General features: G+C 41.0%; 1 protein-coding gene across 1 annotated transcript in view; it reads right to left on the bottom strand.

The window, feature by feature from the left end:
• Window positions 1–8,513: 8,513 nt before the first annotated feature.
• The window catches only part of ADCYAP1R1 (ADCYAP receptor type I), a 111,364-nt gene continuing 103,684 nt past the window's right edge, over window positions 8,514–16,193 (bottom strand). The window contains exons 14-16 of the mRNA XM_049798325.1: window positions 15,291–15,420; window positions 15,033–15,074; window positions 8,514–8,702 (exon numbers count right to left, since the gene is read on the bottom strand). Coding sequence (XP_049654282.1) covers window positions 8,514–8,702; window positions 15,033–15,074; window positions 15,291–15,420 — 361 coding nt within the window. The remainder of the gene's footprint in view (window positions 8,703–15,032; window positions 15,075–15,290; window positions 15,421–16,193) is intronic.

Here is a 16,193-nt window from a genome sequence, read left to right as displayed (position 1 = left end):
TGCATTGCCACTAAATTGACAAGGGAAAGAGAATGAATACAACAAATATTTGTTTTTACAAATTATACCAGTACACAAAGGCCTCTTGAGACTTCTCTGCAAGCACAAAGTCCATTGGAAAAGGCATATCCAGAAGCCTAAGTCATTGCAGACACTGAAGAGTGTCATATCACACAGTGTCATATCACACAGTAATACTTTACATGGATGAATTCCCCAAAAGAAAGCCAATGGGAAATTGCAATTTTAATCATAAGAAGGTGAAAAGACCATGAGGTTCAAAACATTGTTCAAGCTCTGCTGGTGTGTTTTCATACACAAAGTACAATGTGTATTTAGCTGAACTTAGCTCTTTAGTACAGATATTCACAGAGCTTAACATCAGAGCATCATTAACTACTACCGCATACTCCGTATCTTCCTACCATTACTCTTAAATGCAATTCTGAACTGGTTGCATGTGCCTGACTGCTAAAAGCAGAGGGTAAAATCCTAACTGTTTTTCACTGCATGTACACTATATACCGTGATTTCTTTCTGGACACAGAAGTGCTGGTCAGGTAGACACAATCTGACAGAGAGAACAAGACCTCCCCCAAATCTGGTTGGTAATTACCCAACAGAAGCCACCTCCAAGCTTTTCAAGACCATTATTTCTCAGCATGCATGAAACAGAACAATAGTGATGGGGCAAAGTTGCCATGGGAAAAGTCATCAACATGTAGACTTCCACAGTGTCAACATCTGTCTCTGATCTGGTCAGCTAGACTTTCTAGTGGAAAGAAACAGATACTTGCAAAGTATGAATCATCTGACCCTTGAGTAGACATTAAAAATGTGTTTGATCCTTGTATTCTAAAATTGTTTTTTTCTCTCTTGTGACTACAAAGGCAAAGTGGAGAAACTAGATCAAAGGAAGACATCTTCAAAATTGATGTCTAAAGTTAAGTGATGTGGATATCTCCTTAGCTGTCTCTTTATTGGCACAGGATCTTTTCCAGGACTTTGCCTGTGAGCCTGAGTGTCTAAAGCTGAACGTACCGGATATTGAAAGGGACACATATTTAACATAGCCCTTGATATTTAACTCTCTAAGAAAGAAAATCAGGTAGAACCAGATATTCGGTTGTATCTTTGCATTATGTACGTTTCTATAGTTGTAGACTCAGGAGTCCAACAGACACTGCCTTCACATAGCTATCAAAGTCTAGCTATCAGGGTTTGGAGCTGAATCCTACCAGTGAGTTTATCTCTGTTTCCTAGATATCCACACAGAGCTCATAGATATGACATAGGAACTATAGGAGACACTAATCTTGTCTGACAGCTGGAGGCCAAGCAGGATCCCACGGGGTGTCCCATGTATCCTGTTCTATCTGCTCTTACTACCTTGTCTTGCTTCCCTTGAGACCTTCCATGCTATAATAGCTCTGCTGAGGTCATATTTATTGCCCTGCAGTGTCATGTAGCAGATGTTTTTAAGCATCCTACGTTCCCCTGGAAGCCTTGCCCACATGAGAAAATCTCCGAATGAAAGTCCTAACATGAAATCACATAATCAAACCAAGGAGGAAAAGCTTAATTTGTCGAATTTTCAAGGTACATCCACTGAACACGAAAAATATGAGGATTACCTTTGGCATTTGGATCCTGTACTTTGTCATGTAAGAAGGCTTCATAGAACTTCATGGCAGCTGTGGAATCACAGCTTGCATGTTTCTGTTGATGTTGAGGACACGGAGGAGTGAGTGAAGTAGCTTCAACCAGGGTGCAGCATCTGTTCTACCTGTATCTTCTCAAACCAAATCACTCACTGTGAAAAAGCTAAAAAGGAACCTGGCTACACCGATTTTTCAGCCTGGCCTTTCTGTAATATTGGGACATAGATAGTCCTGATTATAGCTGGTTAACAGTGGTCATGCTTTCCTTGCTATCTCCTCTCTATCATTATTTGTCAAAGTGGATGTTGGATGGGAGGCATTGAAAGGTTCATCAAAAACTGGATGACACTATGTGCAAAAAGCTGAAAAAACACTCATCTAGATTGTCCTGGGAAAATAGCTTGTAGTAACAAATCCTCAGCTGTTTGCGGCTGTACTTTTCAAGCTTTTTTTAATCTGTGGGAGCCTTCACATAATCACAGGTAAGACAAAAGGCTCCTTCAGGAGCCTTACAAGCATGTATTGCTATATGCAAAGAATGAACTTATTTTACTTAATCATATTCCATGGGCACTTCAGAAATAGTCTATGGGCTCTGAAGTCTCCACGGACCACAGGTTGAAAACCTCTGCCATAAACAATTGTTTCTAAAACACTACTGAAAAATAATTTCAAATAACAAGGCAAATAAAGCCAATTAAATGAATGGGGTTTTGCATTTCTTTTATTGCCACTGTTTACTAAAGTCACTCACATGCTTTTCTTGCTATACACTCTGAAATTTTTATATCTAATTTCTGGCAGGTCTGGGCTGGAAAGGTAATGTGAAGTTAGGTATCTGCATGGTTCACAGGAGAGATTCAGGAGGGATTTAGTAGCCGTGTCAGACACGTGAGCACTGAAACCTCACAAGCTGACACAGCCAGTATATTTTTGCCTATTTGAATGTTGTTTTCCTGCAGTATGTTAAGTGAATGAGTGTCCTATCCCTTTGAATGGAAACAGCAGCAATACAGCTTGTCTTGCAAGATTATAACTGAAACCAGAAAAGGAGAAGATTGGTTTCATTTCTGCCGTTAGATCTGACTGAATGAAAGCTGCTCAAAACCCACAACTTGTTTATACGCTTTCAAGAACTGGAAAAATTTCTCCTAGTTTTATTGTTACTTATTTTTTCAGGGTGCTTGGCATGCTGCTTCCAGTTAATTTTCCTGCTGTTCTCAATGGATTTGCATATGTCTGTATTTGCTTCTTTGCACTGTTTTTGCTGCCCATGTTGAGATTACAGCTGAAACAAATGCAGCTTAATAGCATGATTATTTTTAGGTTTATCTTTCAGCTGCATGATCAAAGATAAACTGTAGACTTTATCTGAAATAAAGCTGTTCATATTTCAGGAAGGGAGAAAGGAACTGGTGGCAAGATTAGTATGACAATGAGCACAAATGAGCCAGGAATTATGTTAATTTGGAATTCAGATAAAGGTTTCTAACTGCCAGCAGAGTGAAGTTTTACAAGAACTTTCCAGTGGGAAGAGAATGTGAGAAAAACAAAAGCCTACTGAATCTTAAAAGGGGAGTTGATCAGTTTAGGAGTGGGGGTAATATGCTGTGAAAATAATGACAATTACAGAGTTTCCTCCAGATTAAGTGTCCTTGTGGCACTGTACTGCTCTAGAACACCTGAGGATGAGAGACCAACAGCTCTAGCTCTGCTAAATACATTTTGTTCTTGATCATTTTGGTTTTCAATATTTTTAGTTACTGATTTCTTTTGTCCATGAGATTTATGAGAAAAAAATGAATCTCTGAGCTAACCAGAGGTCTTGCATAGCCCTTCATATGCAAGCGCAGAAGCTATCATGCTATGCAGAAACAGAATTTCATCCATCATTGATATAACAATACTATGGAAAGCCACAATTATACCAAATGACGCGGACAATGTAAATTATGGCAACTAATTCTTTCATCACTGCTGAAGAGGATCGGATTCTCCCAGGTCAGGTTTTGAGCAGGAGTCTAACAAACTCTACTTTGTGTCCAGTTCTGGTCCCCACAATTCAAGAAAGACGCGGCCCTGCTGGAGAGGGTCAAAAGGAGGACCAAGAAGATGATCAAAGGGATGGACGATCTGCTAATGAGGAAAAATGGAAGGAGTTAGGTCTTTTCTCCCTGAAGAAGAGAAGGCTCAGGGGAGACCTCATCACAGTAGTCTAGTACTAAAAGGGTGGCTACAAAGAGGATAGAAGATGTCTCTTCACAAGCACCCGCATGGAGAAGACAAAGGGAACAGGTACAGGTTGCACCAGGAGAGGTTTTATCTTGACATAAGAAAGAATTTTTTTACAGTGAGAACAATCACTCACTGGGACAACCTCCCCAGGGATGCGGCAGAGTCCTCATCATTGGAGGATTTCAAGATGCGATTGGACAGGGTGGTAAATAATCTCATCTAGGCTCCCTTCCTCATGAAAGGTTGGACCAGATGGGTGTCCAAGGTCCCTTCCAACCTGGGCTGTTGATTCTCTGATTCTATGAACAGCTCTGCATTCCCTTCTGGAGGGTATCTCACACTTGCCATTAATGATGGAGAGAGTCTAGGAAGAGTCATCTTTGCAAATGTAATCTCAAATTATCAGCACAGACAGTTCCTGTTCACTTTTGGTTGTTATTTAGCCTTGTAGTTGCAAGACACAGCTCTTTAGTTGGAACGATGGACAGCTGCTGCAAAGGAGGAGCTAGACACCAAACACAGTGTCTGAATTTAACTTCCAAACTGCACCTTTTTGGCATTTCACTCTGGACTCACCTGCCTTCATCTCTCTCCCTTCTCCTACCACCCCATTTTAACACTGGGTTTTCAAATACAAATGCTTAAATGAGGCAGAGGAACTTGGGTATTTTTCCTCTATGAAATAAAAACTCCCCAAACTAAGCATTTAAGTTTCATTACCTGGAGTCTGAGTTCCAGATATGCGAAATGGAGGTGAAGGTAAAAGGAGGTGAGGTCATCATGCAACAATGAAACAAGTCTTGTCCTTTGAAATGCAGGTTGTAGTTTTCATTTGGAGATGTTAATTGTCCTGTAGTACCAGCACTCCACATCAAAAAGTCAATAATCAACCAGTGGTTAGATACAGTAAATAGTCACAAAAGCTGCAGCACAGAAACTTTTTTACATTTACAAAAGCAAAATAAGAAAATTAGACAAGAAATACATTACGGACATGGTAGAAAAAATGGCTCAAGGAGCACTGCACACTTGTTTTTCTTTTAATTATGTATTGTTTTCAATAACATAGCCTTTCTAGCTCCAAAATATATTTCACAGTGAAAAATCAAACAAAGCACTGTTACATTCAATTGATATTTACACACACTTAGAAGCAAACCACCTGCTGGTTTCTTCCATCCTGAAACAAATAGAAATGATAGCCACTGTCAGTGGTGGCCATGCATGTCCAGCATCTTCAGCTTACATTCAACATAAAGATTTCTTGAGAGCTAATTTGTGCGATGGCATCAGCGTCTGATTTAGATAAAAAATAGACACCTGAAGTATGATCTTTCCAGTAACACTGAGAAAGTTTGAGTGACTAAGGAAAGCCACATTTGCAAGTGCATCAACTCCGCCAATAAAAAAAATCATAATAGAAGGGGGTTGCTTGTATAATATATTGTATCTTAAATATGCCAAGAGATACCATTTCTTCTAGTAAATTCAGTGCTGGTGAAAGGTACTAAAGACTTCAATTTGCCCACTGAACAAGAAACACAGGGCCTGCAACAGCAGAAATTTCCCCTCCACTGCCCTCCAGCTTGTCTTGCTCCTGAGCATTGGCTCTAGGAATTTAAGGGGCAAGTCCAAATTCTCATGACTCTTCAGTCCTTGGCCTCTCTTGCTGAGACCGGCAGAAAAAAATAGTAATAGCAATGTGCAGAGGCCAAATCCCAAGCCAAAGTGAAGTGGCTTTTTTCTAATGATAACAGTTTTCTGTACTGATTTTAATTTAGCTGAGGACCTGGTCTCCAGTGTGCATGATTGGAGGGTGGTTTTGGTGATGTGGACATTTGCCCACGAGGCACTGGACTGAGTTCCACCAACTCAAATTGCAGAGCACTGTAGGACAGCCAGGAAAACAACAGAATCCAAAAGTAAGCTCAGAAAAAGCCTCAACAACAACAACCAAAATAGAAACAAAAAAAATGAAAAAAAAGATCCAAACGCCTTCTTGCTCTGGACTGAAACATGGCAAAAAGTCACCAGCTAGAGGCAGTTATTCAACACCTTTTTCTCAAAAGTTCTAATTTATTAGTGCTTGAAAATTGGCTACTAGCCATTCATGCGAATTATATTTTTTGATTTTTTTTTAAGTAATGCACTTACAGTATTGTCAATACAATACCTTGTGAAAGCCCATACTACAGAAAATACAAAACTAAATGTTATCTATTCATCTAACATTAGATAGTCTCATTTAAAAAATGTCTAAGTAGGCATTTACCTGATAGATCTGACTTTCCCCATCTCTCCTGTCTTTCTGGACTGCAAAGTGCATGGTTCCTTGGGAAACTTTCTAAAATAGCTTTTAGCAGCAACTAATGAGAGAGGAAGCTGCAATCTATCAGTTAAAAATACTTTAGTGACTTTTGCAGAGAGTTTGGTAGGGGGGGGACAAATTCTGCTCTCAGAGCAGCAAACCAGTGCTGAAGACTTAAAAAAAAAAAGGTGTCTGGATCATTTAACTCCCACTTAAGATACTACAGTATAAAGTAAGTAATTTAAATCTTTTTGCTGGTCTTCTGTGCAAGATTTCACCTGAAAGGGGTGTAAGCATCTTGTAAGAGCATGATCCTGTACAAGTATGAAGTCAATCTCAACATTTCTCTCTGTTTCAAATTATACTTACATTCACACTGCTACAACTGAGAACAGATTATGTCCCATAAAGCACAATATAAGTGTTAAATATTATAATTAATATTTCTTTCACAACTCTCTGAGACCTTTTTTTCTCCTTTTAAAAACAAGGAAACTAGCATTGTTTTTAAACACCTATGCTTAAAATGACATTAAAACTTTTTTTTTACCTAAACTAACAAAAACCAGTGAAATTAAAAGCTCACACTCAGCTGACACCAAAATTCTGAGTCTTTCACTTTTTTTTTTAGTTCATGATCATGTCAACTAACACCAAAGAACAAGCCTGAATTTTGAATTTCCTGGTTACCATTAGTTTTAGTTCAAAACTTCACATTTAAAATGTCATTTTCATTTTTTAATATATGCATACACATAGACGCACATATATATATTATATATATATCAGTTCATAAATCCAAAATTAAGTGAGAGCTGAGACCGTCCTCAAAGCCTTTATGCACTGTATAAAGACTTCTAAGAATTGACATCATCGACATTTGATTGAAGTAGATATATACCAGTCGTGGCTTTAACTACAAGGCAAAGGTTGAAAGAACATTTTAGTTCCTCTCAAAGAAAAGCAGTAAGACCATTGGTGGTTAAACAAACAGAATATCCAAAGAGAGAGAAAACTGCCAGATGTGGGAAGTCATCCAAAGTCAGTATCTTTTCCTTCCATACTATCTTATAGTTCAGTTTAGTTGCTCACCAAATGCAGATGACTTTTACCTTCCAAGATGATCATGCCAGATCCTTCTTGTGCCTCTTGCTCTGGCAGGGAAGAGTCAACAGACAAAAGTCAACCAGGTTGCAAAGGCGCCACACTCTGTGTGAAAGCACTACCCAAAAACATGCCGGGTTTGAACACAGGTGCAGAGGGATCAAGGTTATCTGGAGGGAAAGGCCATCCTGGAACTGACTTTTGCTCTTAAGGTGGGAAGGAAGGGACAGTTATTTTTATTATTCAAAGAATCTGATCAAACAATCCATCTATCAATCAGTCAATGCCAAAAATATAAATATATCTCAACTGCACGGCCCTTTTAGTAAATTCACAGCTTAGCTAGAACGTAAAGCATTCTCAGAAGTGTCCCTGGGTATGGAAAAGGACAGCTGATCCCATCTCTTGCCTGGAGTCCCCGCACTGATTGATAGTACCTATGCAGCTTCACATTGGCACAGCAGTTTCTTTAAGTCCACTGGGAACATCTGACTAAATCCAGCCGTGAACTCAATTATCTGGAGTTCTTCCTGAATCGGCTGGTTTGATTAACCCAAGCGTGTTAGCTCCATCCTAAGACTCAAAAGAGAAACACTGCAGAAATTCACATTCCAAAAGGCAGGGACAGGCTAAGATACATTCAGCTAGGGAAAAAAAAAAAAGCAAATCCAAACCAAAATGGAAACCAATTTGAAAAATAACAATTGTCATGTCCATTCACAGGTTAGTATCAGTTTGGCAACCAAGGATCACAACTGCACAGCAATCACTTGTTACTTTTGACTGACGACGGATTACTTGCAGGTGCTCTGAAATGTAAATCATTGAGTGGGTGGGCTTGGCCTGTTTATCTTTTTAACATTTTTCCATTAATGGCCTTGAGTACATTTGGGTATTTACAGCAGTTGTTAAAAAGATATATATACACATTTCCTTTGCTTTTTTTTCATGGAAAGGAAAGGAAAGGAAAGGAAAGGAAAGGAAAGGAAAGGAAAGGAAAGGAAAGGAAAGGAAAGGAAAGGAAAGGAAAGGAAAGGAAAGGAAAGGAAAGGAAAGGAAAGGAAAGGAAAGGAAAGGAAAGGAAAGGAAAGGAAAGGAAAGGAAAGGAAAGGACCTACACCACCACCAAAATTATGATTTATTTTTTTCTTTTTAACGGGATGGTTTTTGGTTTGCTCGTTGATTGGTTAGTTTTCCTTAGCTGCTCATGTTGCTAGGTTCTCTGCATTTATGCTGGACATCCGAATCTGAGAGCTGCTCTTGCTCAGAATGGAGAGTTGTGTCCCCCCGTTCACTCCGCTGCTCGCTAGAGAAGGATGGCGATGTTTGAAATCCACAGCAAAATACCGGTTGACTTTCCAGCTCCTCCATTTTCTCTTTATTTCTGATTGCACCTTTAGGGAGAAACTTCAAAAGGTCAATTTTTATGTACTTAGCTGCTCGAGGACATGCTGACAAATTATCAAGATTAGAAAAAGAAACCACAATTGGACAGAAATATTTTTAAGACTGTTAAGTCTGAAGTGACTTCTCCATGTCTGAAAGAGGTCCAGGCACGCAGTGGGAGCAACAGCTCAGGTTCTGTGTCTCTGACTTCAGATAATTTAGGATCAGCCCAGAGGTGCATAGAAGACCTGTTCAACACAAACTCCAACATGGTTCTTGAGCTAGCTTCTTGGAAAAAATATTGTTTTCATCAATGGCCAGAGCCAAATACCTAACAAGGAGCCAAAGAAACCAGCAACCAAAAGGTACTAGACAGTAATGAAATAACCTGTCCGTACAGGCAGCTCGAGTCTCACCTGCCATTAATGGATGCATGTCTACCGAAAACTTTGCCTCCTGCTTTCAGATCACTTCTAAGCAGACAACAGCTCTTGAATTAATATACAGCTGTGACAACCTCCTTTCCCTTGAGATTTTTTTCACGGACACCCACAGTAAATCATCAAGAGTAAAACAATCTATGGTCAGAAGTTCTATTAGAAAATAAGCAAATAAATCTGTAGCTTTTCTACTTTTCATTGATCACCAATTTCCTGGCAATCCTGCTAGGTGTGCACAAGTGTACATATATATATAAAAGATAGTGAAGATTTAATATAAGAAAGATCATACTAACTCAGACATACATTTGCTCGGCTTATTACTCATTTCTGACACTAGCGTGTAGCATATTTCTGAATAAAACAGCATAAGAACAAGGAAATATGTAGATATGTTTTACTAAAATATTTTGCTGTCTCCAATGAGCTGCTGTGTCAAAGATGTTCTTCTTGTCTGTAACAGTCATTGCTAGATTTTCCTAGACTAATACAATTGTCAAAATGGATCAGCATATGCCAAAATGCTGAACAAGTGCTTCAACTGTATGGACACAAACTGCAGAGAGCAAAAATCCAACCTGAAAACTTGCATTCTCCTTCTGCTATCTCTAAATTTCTATTTTGGTTAACGTCCAGATAGATATAGATTAGATGGAGTATGGAGGTATATTACCTCTGTAAATAGAAAATAGTGTTTTCATCTGTAACAGCGTAATATACCGAAGGTGAATGCTTTCTTAACCTAAGTAATTTAGCGGAGGCACAAGACATTCTTGGATGTCTTGAGAGGTAAAATGGTTTTAATTAATCTGTTTGTGTTAATTTGGCTAAGAACGACCACTCCACTCCCTCCAAGGAGTTTCAGGAAATCTGACACACTGTGCATGTTACCTTGGAAGGTGCTTCTCTCCAGATTAGTTTTAGACAAGACCTTATAGCTATTCTTTTAGCACTCATGGAATAAAATAAATGAAACAACAGTTGTAAGTGGGAGAGGTGGATAACCAGTAATGCTAGCTGATGAAGAACGAATGCAGCCACTAATTCCAGCAAGGCATGATTCAGAACTCACCTTCTGAGTTACTTGGGACTGAGCTATGACTAATGTTTTAACAGACCTGTGGGTCTTTTGACAGTTACCTTGACTGAGCCCATGATCAAAGATGACCTATAAGTTTGTTTGATGAACTTGGAGATTGTTACGGTTATCTCAGAAGGAATCACTTGGATCAAGGAGCTAGAGACATTTTGTACTAGAGACCAGATATTGCACACTATATGTGAACAAGCATAGAACAACTACTGCACTAAATCTGGTAGAAATAAATGGTCTCAGCCTCCTTGGAAATAAAAAAAGAAGGTGATTTTAGAAGTCTTCTCCTGTTGGACTGCACAATAGATGTGTATCAGTGGAGAGAATGGATGAACTGTAGATATTCCTCTTAAGGCAGCCTTGAGGAGGGAGCCTTTTTCTGTTAATTCAGAAAACAATTATCTCAAGTATTCAGTCTGATAAACAAAGGCAGAGGAATTTCAATTTGTAGACGAGAATGAGTGAATCAGAAAAAAACCAAACATGGGAAGCTGACACTAGCAGCAGCAGCAGCAGTTACCATGTGCTGAGAGTTACCATGAAGCTTGCAAGGTACCCAGGGGATGTCTGAGGGGGGGTCTGGGCATCCAACACCCTTGGGCTGTGTGTGTGGAGGGACCAGCTGGCAGATGACAGGTCTCACGAGAGGAGTGGGCAACAGTTGGGTGACGCCAGTTGTCCCCATGGCCAGATCGAACCATGGGAAGCTACATATAACTGGCTCCTGGTGAGTGCCAGCGACCTTAGGAGTGCAAACAGGGCACGCTGTCTGTTGGGAACAACATCAGCAACAGGGGATTGGGTTGAGTGCAGCATCAACAACAGGACGAGGCATCTGTTGCGAGCGGCATCAGCAGTTTGTGTGGCAGTTCGTGCAAGAAGGGCTGGGGATTCTGCCGGTTTTTGGGCTGCTGCCTGCTCTGCTCACCTGCAGGCTTAGGCTGCAGCCTCCCTGGTCACCCAACCTAGCTGGTGGCTCTGCAAGCCCACCAAGCAGCTTGAGGTCTCCAGAGTATCAGAAGGGTTTATTAGGCAGTGCTTTGAGCTCCTTGGAAGCATGATGGTAAAGACCAGGCAAGGGCTGTGCTCTGCAGCAGACAGGAATCAGCTACCTAGCCAGGCTAACCTGGGAAGAGTTGAGGCAACCACCTAGACAGAGCTTCGTACCAGGGAAGCTGCTGTTCAGGGGGAGGGATGCAAAGACTGTAACCTCAACCTCCTGGGTGGAGGAAGGTGGAAGCTGCACCCGCTCAAGGTGGGCGCTGGTAGAGTTATTCAGGCAGCAGGTGGAGGACCTGCAGGAGAAGTTAGCAGGTTATGTTATGTCAGAGAGGGTGAACAAGAACCAGATGGAGCATTGAGACTTTGCAAAAAGAAATATTAGGGCCCTGTGGTACTGACCTCCAAGGACTACCAGGCAAAGAGCTTCACCAGTGAACAGACAGCACCTTGAAGGAAGAGGAGCCGTGGTCTTTGGTGACCCATGGGAGCAGGTTATCACTTCACTCTCCTTATGTACCAACCACTTGGTACAGCTGCCTGCTTTAGATATGGTCAAGTGAATTTTGCTGCTTGCCAGGAGCCAAGATCCAGGATGTCCCAGAGAGATTGCCACAACTAGTCAAAAGCACAGACTCCTACCCCCTACTTCTTTTCTGTGTGGGCATGAATGAAATGGTAAAGTAAAGCCTTGGCAAGATCAAGCAGGACTTCAGAGGCCTGGAGGTGTAGGTGAAAGGGACAGATGCCCAAGTGATCTTCTTCTCTGTCTTGCCAGTCAGAGATAGGAGTGCAGGCAGAAGTTGATGCATCATGTGGACCTATGCCTGGCTTCATGGCTGGTGTTACTGCCAGGGTTCTGTTTTATACAATCTTAGGATATTCTTTAATGAATACAGCTTATTGGGGAGAGATGAGCAGGAGAATCTTCACTAGCAGACTGGCTGACTTAGTGAATTGTGTTTTAGGGGGGTAGTGTCCAAAGCTGTGACATCTGCATATTCAGAAGCAGCAGGTTGGATGAGTTCACTTACCAGAGTAGTGAGGAATGCTCCCCCAAACTTCTTCAAAGGCAAGAATCCTAAGTCCAGTTACCTCGAGTTTGTGTGTACCAATGCATGTAGTCTGGGCAGCAAACAGGAGAAACTGGAGCTCTGTGCCCAGTCAGAGAGTTACGATGTTATAGAAAACACAGAAACTTGGTGGGAATACTCACATGACTGGGAGATCACAATGGATGGCTATAAATTCTTTTGGGAAGATACGAAGGGAAGAGGAAGAGGTGGAGTTGCCCTTTGTGTAAAACAGAGATTTGAGTCTATGGAGGTGAGTTAGGGAGACAATGAAAGTTCTATTGAATGCCTTTGGATCAAGATTAGAGGAACTGTCACCAAGGGGGATTTTTTGTTAGGTATCTGTTATCAACCTCCCAATTAGGATGAGGAAGCTGATGAAACCTTACTTCAGGTGTTTAAGGAAGTCTCAGGCCAACAAAATCTGTTTCTCTCGGGTGATTTTTCCCAGCCATTTGTTGGGAAAACAGCACAGAGGTACACAAGTCCTCCATCAGGTTCCTGGGGTGTATTGAGGATTGCTTTCTGCTACAGATGCTGGACATGCCGACTAGGAACAGTGCATTGCTGTTCACATAGAAGGAGAGTGAGTATTGGTCTGTTTTCCCAAGTAGCAAGCGATAGGACAAGAGGAAATGGCCTCAAGTTGCACCAGGGGAGGTTCAGATTGGATATTAGGAAAAATTTCTTTACCGAAAGGGTTGTCAGGCATCGGAACAGGCTGCCCAGGGAAGTGGTTTCGTCACAATCCTGGAAGGTATTTAAAAGACATGGAGACATGGCACTTAGGGACGTGGTTTATTGGTGGACTCGGCAGTGTTAGGTTGGACTCGATGACCTTAAAGGTCTTTTCCAACCTAAATTATTCTATGATTCTATAATTGCTAGATTTACTGCTCAAAACCCAAGAAGACTTACTTGACAACATAACTAACGACCAATGGTAGCCTTGGATACAGTGATCATAGCACTGGGGAGTTTAAAGTACTGCTGAACACACTGAAGACCAGTAGTAGGACAAAGACCCTGGATTTTAGAAGAGCCAATTTCAATATGTTCAAAGCTCAACCATGAGGGATTCCATGGGAAGCATCCATGGAGGGCAAAGAAGCTTGTGAGTGCAAGAATAGCCTCCTGGAAACGCAAGAACAGTCCATCCCATACAAAGGGAAAGGAAGAAGACAGAACAAGAGACCAGCTGTCTTAACAATAAGCTTTTTCTTAAAAGCAAAAGCAGCAGCATCCCAGCTATGGAAAGGCAGCCAAATTTGCATCAAGGACTACAAGAACCTTGCTAGGGCATGCAGAGATGCAGTCAGGAAGGCTAAGGCTCAGCTAGAACTGAAAATGGCCAAACAAGTCAAGAACAACGAGAAAGGGTTCTTCAGGTATGTGAGCAGTAAGCAGAAGCACAGGGAAGACACAAGCCAGTTGCTAAACAGCACAGGGAAACTAGTCACTAATAATGCCGACAAGGCAGAGGTTCCCAATACCTTTTTTGCCTCTGTCTTTTCTGGTGTGGCTGGACCCCAGGTCAAAGGATCAAGTAGCTATGACAACACATGTGCTGACCCAACAGTAGGGGAGGAAGGGCTGGTCTGCAGCCTCTTGCAGGGGCTCAACCCACATAAATTTAGGGGCCCAGGTGGAAGCCGCCTCGAGGCGTTAAGAGAAGTGGTTACATTGTTTCAAGGCCACTGACTATAATATTTGAAAAGTCATGGAGATCAGGGGATATCCCTGATGACTGGAAGAGGGCAAATGTCATACCAATCTACAAGAAGGGCCCAAAAGAGGCTCTGCTCTATTCTATTCTATTCTATTCTATTCTATTCTATTCTATTCTATCGTATTCCAAAGAAGACCTAGGAAACTACAAGCCTATCAGTGCTAATTCAGTCTCTGGCAAAATAATGGAACGAGACCTCCTAGAAACTGTCACATTGATTGGGAAAAGCCAGCAAGGATTTACCAAAGGCAAATCATACCAGGCTAACCTGATCATCTTCTACAACAAAATAATGTTTTCTGTTGACATGGGGAAGGCAGTGGATGTTTACGTGGATGTCAGCAAAACGTTTGACACTGTTTCCCACAGCCTTCTCCCAGGGAAGCTGGCAAGATATGGATTGGGTGGGTGGTCTGCAAGATGGGTAGGAAAATGGCTAACAGGCCACACTCAGAAGGTGGTGAACAACGGTTTTTACTCATGCTGGCAGTCTGTTACTAGTGGGATCGTCCAGGGATTGATACTGCACCCCATACTGTTCAACATCTTCAAAAATGATCTGGATGATGGGATTGAAAGCACCCTCATCAAGTTGGCTGATGACACCCATCTGCGTGATGAGGTGGACATGTCAGAAAGGAGATCCACTCTACAGCAAGTACTGAACAGGCTGGAAGAGTCGGCTAGCAAGAACTGTATGAAGTTCAGCAAGGACAAGTGCAAAATTCTGCAGCTGGGATGACATAATGAAAGAGCCCAGTATAGTCCCGACCTCTGTTAGGAAGCATTAATCTGAGCCATCATCTCTGGCAAAGCCAATGTTTTAGTTTAATAAAGACATCAACACATCCTCTTTCTTTTCTGAGACGATGTGAGATTCGGCCTATGGTTTTAGGGAATATGGTAGATGATGAGTTACAGTGAAGGATTAGAATAGCGGTTACTCCCACAAGGCAATGGGATGGGGATGGTGGGTGAGGGAGGTTAAATATTAAAAATCTTACCTCCCCATTCAAGAAACAATAGAGAACAGCAACAACAAAACCCTAGGTAAATGGGAGAGAAAAAAAAAAAAAAAGTAATTCAAATCCTTCAGTAAATGTTAGAAAATAGCTGGAGTTAAAACAAACAAAAACCAAAATCCTAGGATACAAAGCATATACATAAATAAACAAATACACAGTCTGAGAACTGTGCATGCAAAGTAGTTCTAATGAATAGAGATTTCTTTTTAACAAAAGCAGAATTCACTGTATAATCACCTGGAAAGATCCCAGTCCCAATTCAAACACTAGTCTCTCCCGCTTACTGACATTTTCAGGAGAAAAAGCAAACACCGTGTAGTGAATTCCAAACAAGGGGATAAGCAGCAGTGTAGAGCGAGCCAGTCTCCTGTTATAATAAAGTGAAAGAACTTTAATGCAGCTTTGTAATAAACAACTTGTGCTTTAATTAAAGAAGAAAACACAGAAAATATTTTGTTGCCTCCCTTTTGGGAAATACATACACTGTGTAATTATACAAACAAATATACAACGTTCCCATTTGTTCCCAAACAGTGATTTCACACACACTGTAGTTTGCTCCCACTTCTTCACACTGCTACAATAATAGCACATTAGCAATGCTTAATACTCTGTACTGTTATTTTAATTTGCATTATTATAATCAGGGATTTTTTCTACCGTGCCAAACATGAGGAGGGTAATCTTGCTAAGAGATTCAGACTGCTACCATAACACAATAATGAACCTCTCACCCAATTGCTTAATCCCAGTGGAGTGTTTGAAATCACTTTGTGTGTGTGTGTGTGTTTGAATATATTTCTGCACAGTAAAAAATTCCAAACCAGCAATACTAATAAAGCTAAAAAACCCCTGTATGTTCTTCTACTCATGACTATTCCTCAAGGTCCTGATTTTGGTCTCATTTATACTGTTGGAAACCTAAGTGTAATTCCATTGTGTAACTATTTTCCATTACATCAGTATGAAGAGGTTTTAGAAGGAAATCAAACTCAGTAGATATAAACAAAAGGGCTGGAAATGAATGTGTGTACCTGTAAGCACTTAACTGAGTATGGATGAAATTCCCCAAAAGCAGGGGGCCAGCCAAGACTTATGCATGTTTTGGTCAGTGTCATTTGCTGATTGAGCAGCAAAAAA

The sequence above is a fragment of the Accipiter gentilis genome, chromosome 4, assembly GCF_929443795.1.
Source record: "Accipiter gentilis chromosome 4, bAccGen1.1, whole genome shotgun sequence".
NCBI classification, from domain to species: domain Eukaryota; kingdom Metazoa; phylum Chordata; class Aves; order Accipitriformes; family Accipitridae; genus Astur; species Astur gentilis.
The sequence above is the reverse complement of the archived record's forward strand: the minus strand, read 5'-3'. Positions and strand labels throughout refer to the sequence as shown.